The following is an 18,945-nucleotide window of genomic DNA, read 5'->3' as shown; positions in this document are numbered from 1 at the left end:
CTGTGGTAGGAATAAAGGAAAAAGAATAAGCCTATTCGGGTGTATTTTGGGCATATTCTCATAAGTGTATGGCTCATTTGCATATTCAAATTCATTTTCAAAGAAACTTGTAATACAAAAAATGTTACATTTCATAGATACTTTTACTGTGTAAAGTTTTACTGTGATAGAAGTAAAGGGAAAAAAATAGCCCCATTGGGGTGTATTGTTTTCTGGCCTTATTGGCACCATAGACTTCATACAATAGCCTAAATCAGTCTTGGATTGATGAGAATTAAACATATTTCCCCAGCTAGGATTTCTTAGGACTTTTAGTATGTTGTTCTGGACACCTCAAAGAAATGATGTATGATGAATGAAAAAATTCTATTACAATTAGTCTGTTGTAGAATGTAAAACGCTATTTTGCCTGGACTGTATCTACAAAAGACACAAAGAGAGTGTATTTGAGAGCTTTGAGGAGGGAAAGCAGTCCATATAGTCAGGGCCGGCCCCTGGCATAAACTCTCTATGTGGTTGTTTAGGGCCACAGCCGTTAGGTGGGGGGCCACATGATCAGAAAGGTACCGGGGTTCATCAAGTCATTTAAACATCCTGAGGTCTGCACGTGCAGCTATGAGCTTTATATGTAATGTGAAGTCAATATTCAGCTTCTTTTATCTCACATTTGAGACATTTGGTGAAAATAGAACGGCAGAATGACAACATTTGTGCTCAAAAAGCGATTTTACAAAATGTCATTTTAGACTTGTTTTCTACACTTATCTATTACTGTATTCATATCCTATTTCAAGCACCAAAACAGTTCATTCTCAAGACTGAAGGAGTGTTTTCACAAGGGATTTGAAATTTTTCAAGTTTCAAAAAGCAGACCTCAAATTTCCAGCATTTGTCCTAAATTATTTCTTTCTACAGTGTTCTAGGACAAACTGGCCTCAGTGTGCTTACAGCGGAGGTTCTAATATTTAGACATAAAACACTTGAGTATTGTTACATCTGCAAGTATCTTAAAAAGATCAATTTAAGAAAATATGTAAAAGTCGAGAAAATGGCCTCAAACCTCAGAGGGATAAACACGTCTGTATTCAGTTTTAACCAGTGATTTGGTGTTTGCGCTTAGAGTGCAGGGCCACAAACAAAAATCTTGTTTCGGGGGCCACCAACATCCTAGGGCCGGCCCCGCATATTAGGCGGGTGCATATATGAAGAAAAAAACACCTAACCCTAAAAAAAATTCTAACAAAAGGTTTCTCAGTTGTTTTTTATAGTATTAGATGTTCTTAATAACATACTAAAAGTTTACCAAAATTTGACCACTAGAAAGGTGTTATTTTCAAGATGGCGTCCAAGATGGATAGGAAGCATGAGGAGACACCACAGGTGAATAGGGTAAAATTTTTAACTAACAGATATCACCATGAAACTTCCCAAGTTTATCACTTACATTAAGACAAATATTTTTTGTATTGCAAGTTTTGTCAAATTGTATGTTTAAATATGTAAATGAGGCAATATCTCATTAAATATGCGCTAATTTGCATACATTTCCAGAACCCAAATCTGAACAATGGATAAAAGCCACTTTCAAAATTCTTGTTTTATTTTGTTGACATACTAGAGTCAGAAGTTTTTACAGAGGGGATTTTGGATATCTCTCTTTATCACTCTGTAAATGAGAAAATACTGTCACCAGCCCTAAAAATTCAATGAGATATTGCCTCATTTACATATTTAAACATACAATTTGACTCATGCTTTTTTGAGTGATTTTGGACGCCATCTTGAAAATAACACCTTAGTGGTCAAATTTTGGTAAACTTTTAGTATGTTATTAAGGACATCTAATACTATAAAAAACAACTGAGAAACCTTTTGTTAGAATTTTTTTGGGGTCAAGTCATATTTGCACCTGACTATATAGTTTCTTCTTCTTCTTCTTCTTCACTCTCTCTCCCTCATGTGTGCGTCACCGCCCGTTTTCCTCCCCTGCCCTTGAATCTCAGTCAGCCTCACTCCACCGAACAGGCTTCGACCGATGTGGCTCAGATGATCCCACCCCGCGGGGGGGCTCTTCTGCGGCCAGCCGCCGTTGACGTGCAGGGCCGAGGCCAGAGGGGCACGACGGAGGAGGAGGAGGTCCGACTCCCTGGCCTCCCGCGGGTTGGCCCCGGCCGGACGTGCGGGGGCAGAGATGAAGGAGAAGGGGCCGTGGTGGGGGGCCCGGGGCGTCGGGAGGGGCTTAGGGAGGCAGCACGGGAGCAGGAAGGGGTGAGGTAAAGGCTGGACCACTGTCAGAGAGCAGAGAGACAGAGAGATCATCATCAATCACACTGCCAACAAGAGTTATTCATTCATTTATCAATATTCATACGGTAACATGGGATCCGCGGGGTCTTGAAAAGTATTAAGAGGTGATAAATCAATTTTGGGAAAATTAAGACCCTTAAAGCAGAAGTAAGCAATATTTTTGTGTTAATATAAGTCTTAAATAGTTGTATCTTCCGACAGCAATCACTTCTATAGAGTGTTTGGTCTGAAACAGAAAAGAAGATTGTTGTTTTTGTTTTTTTGAGAGTTGAGCAATGTTTTTTTTGATAAACTTTGCCTTTGATTTATTATCCTAGCCTATTTTGAATTCTGTTGTATCATAGTGGTCTATAGTCTTTATCACAAACTAAGTGTCACTGATGTAAATGGTTACAGCTTGAAGCGGCGGTGAGGTATTAAAAAATGTTGAGAAGGTTTTGAAAAAGTCTTAAAAAGGTATTGAAATTAACTTCAAGATTCCTGTATACACCCTGGGTAACATTACTAAACGTTTCCATAAAGCACCTGAAGAAAGTCAAGGTAAAGTCATATTGTAGAAGAGGAAAGTGAAAGCTGTTATCTGATGCAGAATAATATAACTTTGAATATATTTGACATTTCTGTCAAGTGGGTTGCCTGGAACGCTACAAAGTCGTAAGTCGTGACTTGAAGCTGTAATTTACGGTTTCAAAAGCCTGCCTGGAACGCAGCATTAGCCAAAATGACCGGATCGCTTACTTCTGCTTTAAGGGATATGTCAGAGGTAATTCACCATTTGGATAGGAACTTCATTTGTGATACAGGTAACAGTTTATAGTTAAATGGAATAAATATAAATAAATTCAGATGTTACAAGAGAGAAAAGGCACATGCATACATTTACAGCAAGATGTTTAGATTAGGTGTCTAGTAGTAGTTTGGAATGTATCCTGAGAAATGTGTTTCTTGTCATACCCATCTCTGTGGGTCATAGTTTTTGGGGATATTGACACTGTATCTATGTTTTAGTTAGCTTGATCAAGAGGTTAAATGTCAGAAGGCATAGGTTAGATTCTGTTTTTAGATCCTGTCTTTGTCTGACCATCTTGGACAGACATATCCTTCTGTGGGAAAAAGTTTTAGAAAACGTATATAAGGTCAGAGCTTTAGGCCAAGAGAGAGTGATCTCATATTGGACCAGAGATGCTCCACGATTCGGCATTTTTGACACTGTTCTTCTTCTTGTAATAAACTCTTTTTGAAAAGACGTGTCGGCTGTGATCCCTTCTTTTCATCAACACATCAATATACCACACAACAAGAGTTATTCATTCATTTATCAATATTCATACAGTAGCCTAACATTACTAAACGTTTCCATAAAGCACCTGAAGAAAGTCAAGGTAAAGTCATATTGTAGAAGAGGAAAGTGAAAGCTGTTATCTGATGCAGAATAATATAACTTTGAATATATTTGACATTTCTGTGTAATAAATATTGAAATAAATAAACTGAAAAATCAAGTCTGGAGGCAAATTGACCTCAGAGACAGACAAAGATGTTCACCCAAGGTTCAGCTGCTCTGTTCATTTAAACCTTGAAACCCATTAAACTGCAGAAGAAACAGTTTCTTTCTGGAAAAAAAAAGGTTTTGAAACCTGCAGCATATGAACATTTAAATGTGAGATATGTGATGACAAACTGAGTGAATATGATCTTGTTGTAATGTAACCAAACACCTGAAAAAGCCTCATCACCTTGATGGCATAAAAACACCAAACGTGTATCAATCCGCTACTGAAAACCAGGGCCGTTGTATAGGGGAGAAAGGTGATGATAACTCTAGGGGCCCAGCGCCCAGTGGGGCCCATAAAAAACCCCAGTAGTCTAATCTTTGTATGACTGATTTATTCTGCGTAAGACCCTGACTAATACTCATAGTACACTGTAAAAACTCAACATCTTTCCAAGAATGTTTGTCTTATTTCTTGTCCAAATGTCTCATTTCAAGTCAAAACTAATTTCTTTCTACTTAAAATAAGACCCATCACCTAAAAATTTACTTGTTTTTTTTTAGATAATTTTCACTTGTTTCGAACTAATTTTCACTTGAAATAAGTAGAAAAATCTGCCAGTGAAAGCAAGTTTTTTGTGCTTGTAATAAGGAAGAAAAACTTGCTCCACTATCAGATTTTTTCTACTTATTCCAAGTGAAAATCTGCTTTAAAGAAGTAAAAAAAAGTGTCTAAAAACAAGCTACTTTTAATGTGATGTGTCTTATTTTAAGTATAATGAGATTTGTTTTGACTAGAAATGACATTTTGACTAGAAATAAGACAAATATTCTTGCTAAGATACTTGAGTTTTTGCAGTGTAATGCTGCATTAGCATCAAAACAAAGAAGGCTAAAAAAAAAATTATAATACATACGTAGTCTAATTGTTAACGTGTACCGTTAGTTTAGCTTCAGCCTTTAACTCGGTCCGTCATTTTTTTTGTCTCTGTAAAACACTTCTGTTGTGTTGTGTTGTGTTGTGTTCTCTTAAATTGATGAGTATAATATAATAATATATTTTTTAAAAAACTACAGAGACCAGCTGTTTCAAGAGATTATTCAACTTTTTTTTCAAAAATGTGACCTGCATGTGTGTGTGCAGGTTTGTATATGTATATAATAAAGGGATGCATCATATAATATCATATTATATTACATTTTATGGACAGATATTGCAGTTTCAGTTTGAATGGTAATATTTCCATTACATTTTCACTTTATATAAAATTGGTGATTTTTGTAGGGAGAATATGATTTGTTGTCCAAGGCATCACAACACTTTGCAGCTTGGATATTGAACTTGGCCATATTGCAAATTTGATATGTTTAGTTTAGTTTATGAATTTGTTTTATTCATTGAAAAAAGAAATGGAAAAACAGTTTAATACAAGGAAATAATGCAACTCCTGAATGAAAGGGGCAGAAATATATTTTTTTCCCCCAAGAAATCCGTTTACAAATTACATAATGTAGCTATGTATCAAAACAAAGAAATTGAATAAAATTAATTTAAATGATGGCTGCGGACCAGCCATCAGCTCATCATCCTAGTAATAGGTCCAAAACATATGTCGCTATGCAACATTTTTTTTTTTATATCATTCACGGACTTCTATTTATACAAATAGTAACTATCCAATCCATATGTAGATATGTATGGGGTTTTATTGGTTATGCTTCACATGATGTATTCATGGAGATATTTTTGCATCTCAAAGCACAAAACAACCTCTGATTTCCAATAAATACACTTTTTAAAATTTGATTTCCAATTAATACACTTAATAAATATTGCCCTATAATTTTTTTTTTTTTAATTTTTATTTAGATTTTCATTAGGAATCAGGCCAAATAAGAATCATTTCTTAGCAATTTTTGCCTGGTTAAATAAAAGTTAATGAAATGAAATGATCAATGATGCATCAGGAGCCACAGTAGTCCAGTAATTTTAGGCCAAAAAAGGGGTCAACGTTAAACAAATTGCAACAGAAGCAAACTCAACTGATTTTGTATCCTAGGTATGACATGCTGCGTCTCTATTAATGCTCATGGGCCTAAATTGATTCCATTCCTTAAGTTTTTTAACTGTAATATGTTAACAAGACTGAACAAGACATTTTCACCTGCTCTACCCAATGTTTAGATCAGGTGTTGTATGTATGCAAATTAGCCATAAGTATTTGGATTATGCACTGTTGGCTCATGTCATACCTGCTCTACTAAGGATGTGGCTGTCTTGAAAAATTGCAGTCATCTTGAAATTTAAAGTGGTCAACTTGTCGGTTGACCGATGGAGTCGACTCATTCCAGTTTTCATGCCGGTACCACCACAGCAACTTCATATGTGCCGTCAAAACGGTGGGGTTTATGCAAATTTATGCAAATTTGCTCATGTTAACAAAGTATTTCAAAAAACTTTTAATACATTTTTTGTTTGTCTTAATGTAAGTAATCAACTCAGTAATTTTCATGGAGATATCTAAAGGTTAAAAATTTTACCCTATTCACGTGAGAAAAATAATGAATAGGCGTATGAATGGGATATGTTTGGGTGTTTTTCTAAACTTTCCCCTAATGGAATTCTTCGGGGCTTTTTTTCCCTCACTCAGGACATGCTGAGGATACAAAATCAGTTGAGTTTGCTTCTGTTGCAATTTGTTTAACCTTTTCTCATAAAATGACTGGATAACAGAGTGAGTTCACTTTGTATTCAGACTTGTTTTTATTAGTAGCTACATGTCTCCTATAGGCTACCTGCTGCTGCTGCCTCTGCCCCGGGGCGTTCTTACCTCTGTCCGTCACTGACCCTGCAGCTCCTCCACACACAGGAAGCCCCCCGTCGGCGGGGAGGAGGGGGAAGGGGAGAGGACCGCCCTGTACCAGCTGGGTGAGGTGAGAGGGTGAGGGTGAGGGTGGGGATGTATAGGGGTGGATGAGATGGAGACATCATGGATGATTTCCAGTCGACAGCAGCGTGTGAGCAAAAATATCAAGAGCACCATGCAGCTGAGGTTAAAGGGATAGTAGCATTTTTTTTAAAGTGGGGTTGTATGATCTACAAATAGCCCCTAAGTACTTTAATTGCAGTAGACTCTTCTGCACTCCTCCCGTTAGCAACGCCAGCCCATAATAGCCCTGCCCAGAGATTTACAACATACAGTGTTGTGAACAGACCCAAAGAAACGGCCTATTTTCACGGCCTAAAAGAGGTTTTACGTGAAAAAAATACACAGTTCCATTGGTCGCTATAATATCATTTTTTCCAGCCCTTCAAAGTGCAGGAAAAACACAGTTTTTATTTGGACCTAACCAACTGCTGATCGGCGGGCGCTGGCCCTGGGCGGAGGGATACGTGGGTTGGTTAGATCCAAATAAAAACTGTGTTTTTCCTGCACTTTGAGGGGCTGGAAAAAATTATATTATAGTGAACAATGGAACTGTGTATTTTTTTTTTCACGTAAAACCTCTTTTAGGCCGTGAAAATAGGCCGTTTCTTTGGGTCCATTCACAACACTGTATGTTGTAAATCTCTGGGCAGGGCTATTATGGGCTGGCGTTGCTAACGGGAGGAGTGCAGAGAGTTTTCTACTGCAATTAAAGTACTTAGGGGCTATTTGTAGATCATACAACCACACTTTTTAAAAAAATGATACTATCCCTTTAATACAGATGGTTGATATAGTAAAGAAGGAGGTAAAGCTATAATCACATAAACACTGTGTTTGATTAAAGAGATCACCTCAACAGCAGGAAGGTGTTCCTGATATTTAGTCTAATGTTCGTTTAACACCGAAAAACGTTGACGAGTTGATTACAACGTATGACGCTGAAAGAGTTTTATTACACAGCAGGATTTCCATTTGTAAAAGGTAACCACGCTTTTTTTGTAATGAACTGCACTTAAATGGAGATTTTCTACTTTTAACAGACACAGCACATCCCTGCTCTGACAGCGTTAATCATATAATTAAAAAAAAAAAGGTATGGTGCCTTGTGAAGAACGGTGACCTCGTGCCCTCGCTGTGCCTGCAACTGTGATTTAACTTAAACACACTGACTCCCCCTCCACATAGGGAGATCACCGAGTTGGTCAATTTTATATTAAATGATAAAGCTTCAGTAATGATTTCTATTCAAGACAGTCAAAAATTCATATTAAATGATAAAAGCTGAAGTAATTGTTTCTGTAAAAGTTGGCGTATAGCTGTGGAATAAAACTCTTCTTCTTAAAGGACTCAAACACGTGTGTTAGGAAACTGTAGCGCATCGTTTTAAGGCGAGACACCCCAGGCAAAAACACTGTTTTTTCATGCACTGATCAATTATGATATTTTTGGCTATTTTTCTTCCTTAACATGTATTCTTTCATAAAAGTCAAACGAAATGGTAGAAAATCCACATTAAGGTGGTTATTTTACATCATTTTGTCTCTTTTGTTGGTAGATTTCTCCTAAATTCGCCAAAAGTTAACATGCTACTGTGACAGACTGTGCTGTGCCATTTGTCTGACACATGTCATGTCAGGTATCATTGTAAAGCTCTTTCTCTCCTGAACAATGATGTAGGCTTCAAAACAGAGGGGATTGTTGATATATCATTCAGAGCCTGATTTATACAACATTTTATTCCTAAAAACATGGCGAAATTTGATTTTTTTTTAGGGCTGGTGACAGTATTTTCTCATTTACAAAGTAATAAAAAGAGATATCCAAAATCCCCTCTGTAAAAACTTCTGACTCTAATATGTCAACAAAATGAAACAAGAATTTTGAAAGAGGCTTTATCCATTGTTCAGATTTCGGGTCTAGAAATGTATGCAAATTAGTGCATATTTCATCAGATATTGCCTCATTTACATATTAAAACATAAAATTTGACAAAACTTGTAATACAAAAAATATTTGTCTTACTGTGAGTGATAAACTTGGGAAGTTTCATGGTGATATCTGTTTTTTAAAAATTTTACCCTATTCACCTGGGGTGTCTCCCCTTAAATATATAAACAAGCCGACAGTTTCCTGCACTGTGACGTCCTTTAAGTTGTGATAATGAGGTGGTAATGACCTGATGACCCGGGGGCAGCGATGGCGGTGGTGGCGGTGGTGGCGGTGGAGGTGGTGGTGGATACCCTGGATAATTCACCAGGATGAGTTTGCTGAAGTTGAACTTGTAGGTGAACCGTTTCCCTTTGGTCTTGTGCAGGATGCGTTTGTTGTAGTAGTATCTAGAGATAATAAAATGTTGTTGTTTTTTAAATGTGTCACACTGACTCTCACTCTTATGTCATGTTGCTGTAGGGCACTTCAGATAAAAGTGTGACACCTGTTTAATGTTGTTTTTTTTTTTAAAGATTTTTTTTCAGAATTTAAATTGGCAGCATACGTAAGTGAGTATACGTTTTATTTATTTACAGCTTCTGCCTGAGGGGGAAGCTGCTGTGCGCAGAGATGGATGATGGTTTCACACATTCACACTTACTCACACAGCTGTAACCTGTAGATATGTTACGTGTACAGCAGCACACATCACACTGAATATACACTACCAGTCAAAAGTTTGAACACGCCTTGTCATTCAATGGTTTTTTCTTTATTTTTATTACTTTCTACATTGTAAATTCAAACTGAAGACATCAAAACTATGAAGACACACATATGGAGTTATAGTAAACACAAAAGTGTTAATTAAAACAAAAGTATCATCTGACTGTCACCTGACCTAAACCCAGATAATATGGTTTGGGATGAGTTGGACCGCAGCAGAATGAAGGCAAAATGCCATGAAGCTGACGACAGAATCAAAAGTTGTTTTACACTCATTATTGTATTGTATTGTAAAATTCTGCATTTGTATTTGCTATGTTCGATGCCTTTGGCCTATATCATTGTAAATTAGAACTTGTTCTCAATTGATTTACCTGGATAAATAAATAAAAAGTGTGCAACAAGCAGCCATTAAGAGGTGGCTACTTCGAAAATCTAATATATAAAACATATTCTGGTTCATTTAACACTTTTTTGTTTACTACATAATTCATGCAAAAGTTTGGGCACCCCGGGTCAAAGTTTCTGTTACTGTGAACAGTTCAGCAAGTGGAAGATGAAATGATCTCCAAAAGGCATGAAGTTACAGATGACACGTTCCCTTTACATTGTAAACAATACATACATTTATTTTCATATTTTACATTTTCAAAATGACAGAAAAGGAAAAGGGCCCACAGCAAAGGCTTAGCCAGCCTGCATAGTTAGTAGCTACTACTAGCCCCCCCTTTGAAAAAATCACAGTGTGTACAATAGTAAATAAGTTACGTATATGAGAGCTCAAGTCTCCTGGGTTTCCCGTTCTTTTGCAGGCTGCTGCTTTGTTTCCCCAAAACAAAAATCATACACTGATGTTGCTTAAAACATTGCAAAAGAGTGTTTCATGTTTAAGTTAAAGCAGAAGTAAGTGGTCCGGTCGTTTTGGCTAATGCTGCGTTCCAGGCAGGCTTTTGAAACCGTAAGTTACAGCTTCAAGTCACAACTTACGACTTTGTAGTGTTCCAGGCAACCCACTCGTGTTTCTCCGACCTGTTTTACCTGTGAAAGTCACTATAACGGCCACTCGTAACTTCCGACCGGTGAAGTCGTACCAGATCGAACTGGTACGACTTCACAGGTCGGAAAAACACGAGTTACGGGTTGCCCTGAACGCACCATAACGTCTTGTCAGCCGATGGAGTTAGCAGCCCCCGCCCTCGCCATGGATCTATTGGTCCTCGTCCCTACGTCACCACATTCACGGCGTCCCTTGGCTGCACACACAGAGAGGACTGCCCCTTTATGCCGTTCTCTCTCCTCATTGGATAAAACTTGTAGGATACAAGGAAAGTTTTCTCCTGGGCTCAGAGCAGAGCAGAGTGACTGACAGACCCGTGTTTCAGACCAAACACTCTATAGAAGTGATTGCTGTCGGAAGATACAACTATTTAAGACTTATATTAACACAAAAATATCACTTACTTCTGCTTTAAGTTAATATCTTTTGGAGATCATTTCATCTTCCACTTGCTGAACTGTTCACATTAATTAACAGACATTTTGACCAGGGGTTCCCAAACTTTTGCATGACACTGACACTGCATGTGTTCCTTCATAGTTTTGAGTCTCCAGTTTGAATCTAAAAGGTAGAAAGTAATAAAAAACATAAAGAAAAACCATTGATTGAGAATTGTACAACAACAACAACCTGACTGGTTTACTCCAGATCACCTGAGCGCCCGGCTGAGCTTGTCGTAGTTCATGTGCGGTTTGCCCTTCCTCTCCCCCCACAGCCGGGCCAGCCGCTCGGGGTCCCGGATGACGAACTCGCCCCACTCCCCTCCCCAGCCGATGGCCCCGCCCTCGCCGCGCCCCAGCAGCTCCAGCAGGAAGTGCCACAGCTGCACCTGCCTGGAGCCGGGGGACCAGGCCGGCTTGTAGGCCCAGTCCGGGAACAGCACGGCTGCAGAGACCAGAGGGAGGAGGAGGCATCAGATCAGGGCCGTTGCTAGGAATTCTGGGCCCCCTTAAAGAATACTAAAGTGGGCCCCTCCCCCTAACTTTCCCTTTTCTTTTCTTAGACTACGTATGTATTATCGTTTTTTATTTAGCCTTCTTTGTTTTGATGCTAATGCAGCATTACACTGCAAAAACTCAAGTATCTTAGCAAGAATATTTGTCTTATTTCTAGTCAAAATGTCATTTCTAGTCAAAACAAATCTCATTCTACTTAAAATAAGACACATCATATTAAAAGTAGATTGTTTTTAGACACTTTTTACTTCTTTCAAGCAGATTTTCACTTGGAATAAGTAGAAAAAATCTGATAGTGGAGCAAGTTTTTCTTTCTTATTACAAGCACAAAAAACTTACTTTCACTGGCAGATTTCTCTATTTATTGTGAATTTAAGTGAAAATTATCTAAAAACAAGTTAATTTTTAGGTTATGAGTCTTATTTTAAGTGGAAAGAGATTAGTTTTGACTAGAAATGAGACATTTGGACAAGAAATAGGACAAATATTCTTGGAAAGATGTTGAGTTTTTACAGTGTACTATGAGTATTAGTCAGGGTCTTACGCAGAATAAATCAGTCATACAAAGATTAGACTACTGGGGTTTTTTATGGGCCCCACTGGGCGCTGGGCCCCTAGAATTATCCCCTATACAACGGCCCTGATCAGAGATACAGGCAACGGTTTCAGTCGATAGCAAGGAAAATCACAAAAGAAAATGCTAATTAATGCAATTAATCTACGAGCTCAACAAGGTGCAACAAGATGATTTAATTAAAAACAAACCCAGCCTCCATACAGACCTGTTTTCATCAGAGAGGTCAGTGAATGCAACATGCTTCCACTACATCGCGTCTGTTCCCTTTGCACATTAAAATATTTGCAGTTTTGCTAGATTTCCTTTGTTTGTTTAGTTTTTTGTTATACAAAATGTGCATAAAACCAGGTGGCCACTTGTTTTCATGAATACAAGGTGCAGCGATGTGTGATGAGTCCACACTCTGGTGGGTCTGTTCACTCATTTATTTGTCAGTTGGATGTTGTTGTTGTTCATTTACAGGAAACCACACGTGTGGTTTTAATGAAGCAGGAGATAATTAGGCGTCTGTGGGGTTGTGGTATTATTTTGAGGCTCAATTTAACATTTTTGTGGGAAAAAAACTCTCCTGGTGAGAGTTTAACAAGAGGATCGATACCACTGTGTGTGTGTGTGTGTGATTCAGTGTGTGTTTATGTGGTGAATCTGGTGCAGCTCAGCAAACAAGACGTAACCTGTTCATTAGTGAGCATCAGATGAGCTGCAGGTTTCCGTCGGCCACGACTGTGTTTCGTGTCCGAGCTCAGACACAGAAACACGAGAGGGAAATCGATCTCCTGGTCTAACTCACAGACAGAAACTGAATCAGTGTGTTATTATCGACGGCATTGACGAGCTACTATGGACGAGTTAGGGGGTTATTTAATGTTTTTATTAGAGAGTTGATAAAGACAAATGTGTGAGGAGGAGAGACATGACAGTTCACAGGAAGTGGGGGTGGTGGTTGGTCGGTGGCTGGAGGGAGCCAATCACAGCTGAGATAGAGTGAGGGCGTGGTTTACCCAGAGAGAGCCCACAAAGACCGAGGGAGAACGTTTAGTCTCCACAGGTTAGCTGTTATCAACATCCGGGGTCTGTAGGTTGACCTCATGGATGTATTATATTAACTGGATACCGGACCGGAAAATGGCCGCCGTTCATTTCAATGAAAGTTGCTCGCCTGGCGCATACGCCGAAAAAGTTTCTGACTTCCGGGTTTACTTCCGCGTTATCGGGCCCATAGAGCATGCGCAGTTGAGTCACCCCCCATAATGCTCTGCGGTCTCCCATCATGCCCTGGGGCAATGAGAACGAGCAACCGCCGTTCTAGTTTTGGCGCTGCGCGTTCATGTATGTGTTACTTGTGGATTTAAGGAATGAGTATTAAGACTTTTACAGGACTCACACAGACTTTAAAACAAAGATAATGATTTCAAATGTAAGACGGCCGATCGTAGGTTTACTACGGTCGTTTATATGATCGTTAAATCGTTTTGACAGTTAATTAATATACGATGTTACACTGAAAACAAGTTAGTCCGAACCTGTAAGCTAAATCACAATGGAAAATAAATCATAATTAACTGTATTTTTGTTAAACATGACAGATGACCCCAGAACACCTCAAATAATGTAATGAGGCTTTACTCTTACCTTTTTTATATATTTAACTTGCTGCAAAGTTCACCAGTTGTATCTACAGGATGTTGGTGGAGGTATTATAAACTTAGTCACACGTGTTTTGTTTTTATCAACCACACTGTGATTAAAGAAAGTTAGAGCTCTTTGGCAAATGCATCTTCCTTTTAATAATTGTCTGTACTGGCTGTGTTCATTGTTTCATCATCATCATCATTAAGCCTTCAGGTGGATGAGACTCTTTGTAATTCAACAGTTTAACCTTACAATATTTCCACAACACGCAGAATATCAGTGTCCACTAAATACAGCCGTTACAGAACCAGACATTTTAATTAAACACGACGCCCCAGACACAGTTGCAGATGTTGGATTTGGTAGAAGAAGAAAAAAGTCACAAGCATGTTTGTTTTTTTCCGAACAATTTAATAATATGATTATAAGTTTAAGTGATCATTTAGCATACTGACACTGAACAAACACACACTGACGACGGTGAGGAGGATGAGGAGGAGGAGGACGTCCATCTTCCTCCGGCCCCGGTGAAGACGGGGAGCCGCTGCACCGTCAGGACACACACACGACACACACCGACCATGGAGGAGATGTCTCGGTTTACATTTTACCACCGTGGCATTAATTAAACCGTAAAATAAATTAACGTGGACGTTGTGAACGGAGCAACAGGTGTTGAACATCAGCCGCGATGAGACACTGTTGACACACACAAACACACACAGACACATGCAGACAGCATAAATGACTTATCAAGCTAAAATTACTGAAAAATATGAGTTTTACAGGAGCAGTAATGTAAAACAGTCCGGTTTCACGTCAGTAAATGCAGTCATTACGAGGCGATCTCATCAATTAAAACGTTACGTTTAAGAATACGAGTTGACAAGAGACTAATAACAGACATTAACTATCATAAAGTTGATGTGACCAAACAAAAACTCACCTTTGAGCCGTGTTTTCCACTTTTCTGAGTGATTTTAGCACCGGACAGCGTCTCATTAGTTCAGGCATCCTCGGTCCCGAGACACACACGACCGCGCACTGCTGGTGCACGGACACAGCCGTGACGTCACGGCCAGAAATGAGACTTTTCTGTGGCTTTTCTGGCCGTTAGAAAACATTTTGACGGATAAAAAGTCCATGACTTAAAAATATAGAATACAAAGATTAGTAATTAACGGAGGTTACAGCTGGAGGTGTCCTGTGAACAGTTTTACAGGCTTCTCTTTTACTATGGCGGTCTATGGGAAAAATCCTTTTTGGGCCCCATGGGATTTTTTGTTGCAGTACCACGGGTGGCCACTGGGAAAAATCGGCGTGCCTGCTGAGAGGATTACAGGGGGGCTGGTTGACCTACTGACCTCTGACCTGGATGATGTCATCTCTGAGCGCCGCCCGGCTCATTCTGATAATAATCATTCTGCTTCGGCATTCGGGTCCATTTTTATCTCAACTAGCCGGAGCTTTAGTGAGTCCAGGTTGAGGAGAGGAAGCCTGTGGAAGCTGAACTTCATCCAGCTGCTCATTTTGTTCTGACAAAATGACATCATCCAGGTCAGAGGTCAGTAGGTCAACCTACAGACCCCGGATGTTGATAACAGCTAACCCCGGACTCGGAGGGGAATAGCACTAGCCTATCAGAACTAAATATTGGTGAAATAAACGAGTTTCGTGGTAGATAATGTGTTATTTAGAGGCTGCATTGCGCTGCCCCATGTACTCGCATTATACGGATATACGCGGCTCTCGGCTGGATCTAATCTCGTCGGAACGACTCCTAATGACACCAAAGTTATCTGGGTGAAAAATGGTAATTATCCTATAAGTCAAGAAGAAGATCAAAATAATATAAATAAAATAAATAACACACCCGTTAAAGTTTATATTATATAGGCTACACATTTATTTTCAGTCCATCAACTAGTCGGAAAAAAGCCGTTTATCTGGAACTACAATTGGGAACTAACCAACTCACTCATTCAAATCGCGGAGCCTGCCTGTGCGGAGGAATATTGAGTGAGTTGGTTAGTTCCAGATAAATGTGAGGTTAGGGGGGGTGAGTCCAAGTCATTTAACATATTGGAGTATTTTAGAAAACAGTTACTTTCCCTGGTAATTACTTACTTTTATAACGTAGTAATTCATTTACTAACTCAGTTGCTTTTTTTTTTTTTTAGAAAGTAACTAGAAACTATAACTACGGACTGGCTGTGACTGAGGCAACACCATGTGACAAGTGATAAAACAACATCTTTTAAATGACTCTGAGATGAGTTTTTGTAAGAGCGATATATTAAATGTTTGGTTGTTTTACCAACTTTATGAGTATTCGTGACCTCTGACCCCAGGAGTTTTCTACTGGGATCAGTGGGAGAAACTGGATCAGCTGGTCGCTCCAAGGGTCGATCTATATAACAGTTTGACATCACACAGACGAAGCCTTTAGTGCCTTTAAAAACTCTTCACAAAACTTTATTTCATCAGAGAAGCTTTGATGAATGTTTGATATGTTGTTGTGTCTGGTTCTACAACGTCCTCCTTTTTCTACTTTGAAACATTGAGCCATATAAAAAGTGTATTATTATTATTATTATTATTATTATTATTATTATTATTATTAGGCCTATTATCATTTGGACTATCCTTGGACTCACTAACCCTGGGAAATGACTCATCTATATTGAGTTATTTTTAGATTGTAGGGGAGACCGGGGACAGTTGCAACACTTTTTGCATTTGGCTCTCTTACTCAGAGACGGTTTGGATTAGACAAACCAAATTTTTATACAATAAACTTACATTTGTCTGTTAATAGCCAACACAATTAAAAGATGATTACAGAATCCACATTCTTCACAATTTGCATTTGAGTGTAAGGAGTCAGATGTTGCAACTGACCCCGGGCCCGGGGACAGTTGCAACATGTTACAAATACAATATATTTCATGTCTAGTAAAAGGATTATTATCAAAAATGTAAGTTCTATAGTGTTATTTATTCATCAGCTTTGATCAGATGGCAATTACAGTGTAGATTTGTCTAGATGAGGAGGCCTTATTGTATGTGCAGATGTCAAATATTCAAATTGAGAAAAAAAGACTTTCAGTGACATAGGATGAATGGAACAATTTGTGAGGGAATAACTTTTATATTGCCATTGTCATTTATTCTCTCATCATTTTAATATTAGCAATACAACAGTAAAAAAATTATGTCAAAATACTGTTTTGTGGTCTGTTTTTATATTCATATATTGCACGGGGACAGTTGCAACGACTCCGGTCAGCCATGATTAAACCCCATGTGCTAACTAAACAAAGTGCTCTTGATGCATGCTAATCATATCATCTTAAAGTTAACATGTCACTCCTTTAAACCATAGCCTATAAGTTTGAGCAGAATCACAAAAAGAGTGACAACAGTTTTAACAAAATCAAAGCTCAAGAAAAAAATACTTTCATACCTCAAAAACAGTTTTTTTTGCAATAAATCCTGGAGCATCTTTTGAATTGAACTGATTTTTCTCTGTAAAGGGCGGGAATCCAACTAAGCACGTGCAGTGTGAGTATCATCACTCTAGCTTGTTCATGATTGGAGAAAAATCCCCTGTTGCTACTGACCCCGGTCTCCCCTACATGTCAACTTGTCTTCAGTAATGTCCATTTGTCCAATTTGTCCTCAAACATCTCACATTTGTTTTTTTCTGCAAGTGGGAAAATGAAACGTTCATCACAAATTCACTCCAAAATGAACTTGTTTTCTTGTTTTCTTGTTTTTGAACACAACGTATTGTGTAAAACATCATCTCGGGTCACAGACTCCTTCAGAGTGCATGTGTTATTATTATTTACCCCGTTCTTACTTTTCCCTGTGATCACGAAGCTTTGCATTCCTGTGAGCACAAACTAATCATTCCTTCATTATGGGAAAAAAACAATTTCGGGCTCATTATGCTGCATTCACAACGTGATTATGTGTTAGAAAGGTGCACATTCCTCCTGTGATGACATCTCATTACATCTCATGACACTCAGCAGGATATTTAAAACGCACCTCACACCCTCATCATTCGCTTTAGCTCATGAAACTAAACAGGAATGAGAATAAATATCTTCTTATCTTATGGTTTATTTAAAAAAAATCTTTTTTTAGGAGACGAATAAACACATTAAATGTTTATATTCTGATCATAAGAAATAAACAAAATGTAAATTTTTAATCAGCCCTGAGTCTCTGGATCACGTAGTGAGCTTCACCCCTTTGATTTAGGTGAATTTAAGTGAATTAAAAATAACATCAAATGTGCCAGAGGGGGCGCTAAAATCATAAAATCCCAACAGGGAAAACTTGGAATATCGTTTGCCGATCGGTTATGAGAGAAAAATGCATCATTTGTCAGAGCTGACATGTTTATTGTTGCTCTGTTTGTGTCTTCTTGACTATTTTTACCACGGCGCCGTAACGCAAAGGCAGACGAGCAGCGCACAGGATGAATATGTAATAACTCTTACATAAAGAAGAAACGTTCTCCCACACAAATATACCAACCCACACTCGTGTAAATAATCAAGATGAACACACACACACACACACACACAGACAACACACACACTCAGTCTTACTTCGACTCCAGTAGGGCGATGGAAGGGGTCCGGCTGCAGAGCTACAGCTGCACTGCATCTGCAGGACACAATGAATGGGTGGTTTCTTCATCACTATGCTCATCATCATCATCATCATCATCATCATCATCATCATCATCATCATCATCATCACCATCATCATCATCATCATCATCATCATCATCATCATCATCATCATTATTATCATCAAACAAAGCACAGATGTGTTGTAACAGGCTGCAGCAGCTTCACTCAGACGGCTGAATCATCTTCATACATTATTTTAAAGGGATAGTAGCATTTTTTTAAAGTGGGGTTGTATGATCTACAAATAGCCCCTAAGTACTTTAATTGCAGTAGCAGACTCTCTGGACTCCTCCCGTTAGCAACGCCAGCCCATAATAGCCCTGCCCAGAGATTTACAACATACAGTGTTGTGAACAGACCCAAAGAAACGGCCTATTTTCACGGCCTAAAAGAAGTTTTACGTGAAAAAAAATACACAGTTCCATTGTTCGCAATAATATAATTTTTTCCAGCCCTTCAAAGTGCAGGAAAAACACAGTTTTTATTTGGACCTAACCAACTCACGTATCCCTCCGCCCAGGGTTAGCGCCCGCCGATCAGCAGTTGGTTCGGTCCAAATAAAAACTGTGTTTTTCCTGCACTTTGAAGGGCTGGAAAAAATTATATTATAGTGAACAATGGAACTGT

The 18,945-nt window shown here is 38.7% G+C and overlaps 1 protein-coding gene across 1 annotated transcript; it reads right to left on the bottom strand.

Annotated features, from left to right (window-relative positions):
* Positions 1–1,941: 1,941 nt before the first annotated feature.
* Positions 1,942–18,289, bottom strand: LOC146970156 (uncharacterized). The gene is made up of 5 exons (XM_085804641.1): positions 18,232–18,289; positions 11,095–11,326; positions 8,906–9,065; positions 6,631–6,724; positions 1,942–2,288 (listed from the first exon to the last, which is right to left on the bottom strand). Exons 1-5 carry the CDS (start codon positions 18,287–18,289, stop codon positions 1,942–1,944), a joined length of 891 nt encoding a protein of 296 aa, XP_085660767.1.
* Positions 18,290–18,945: the final 656 nt, after the last annotated feature.

Source organism: Trachurus japonicus, chromosome 17 (genome assembly GCF_045865225.1).
Source record: "Trachurus japonicus isolate A0001 chromosome 17, Traja_1.0".
Lineage (NCBI taxonomy): Eukaryota > Metazoa > Chordata > Actinopteri > Carangiformes > Carangidae > Trachurus > Trachurus japonicus.
Note: the sequence above shows the minus strand (reverse complement) of the source record. Positions and strands in the feature narration are given on the sequence as shown.

Coding starts and splice junctions, on each gene's coding strand:
- LOC146970156 (XM_085804641.1), bottom strand. CDS start 18,289: ATGCAGTGCAGCTGTAGCTCTGCAGCCGGACCCCTTCCATCGCCCTAC. Junction 11,327..18,231: donor ATCGCCCTACTGGAGTCGAA/GTAAGACTGAGT, acceptor TGGTCTCTGCAG/CCGTGCTGTTCCCGGACTGG. Junction 6,725..8,905: donor CGCTGCCCCCGGGTCATCAG/GTCATTACCACC, acceptor CACCTCACCCAG/CTGGTACAGGGCGGTCCTCT.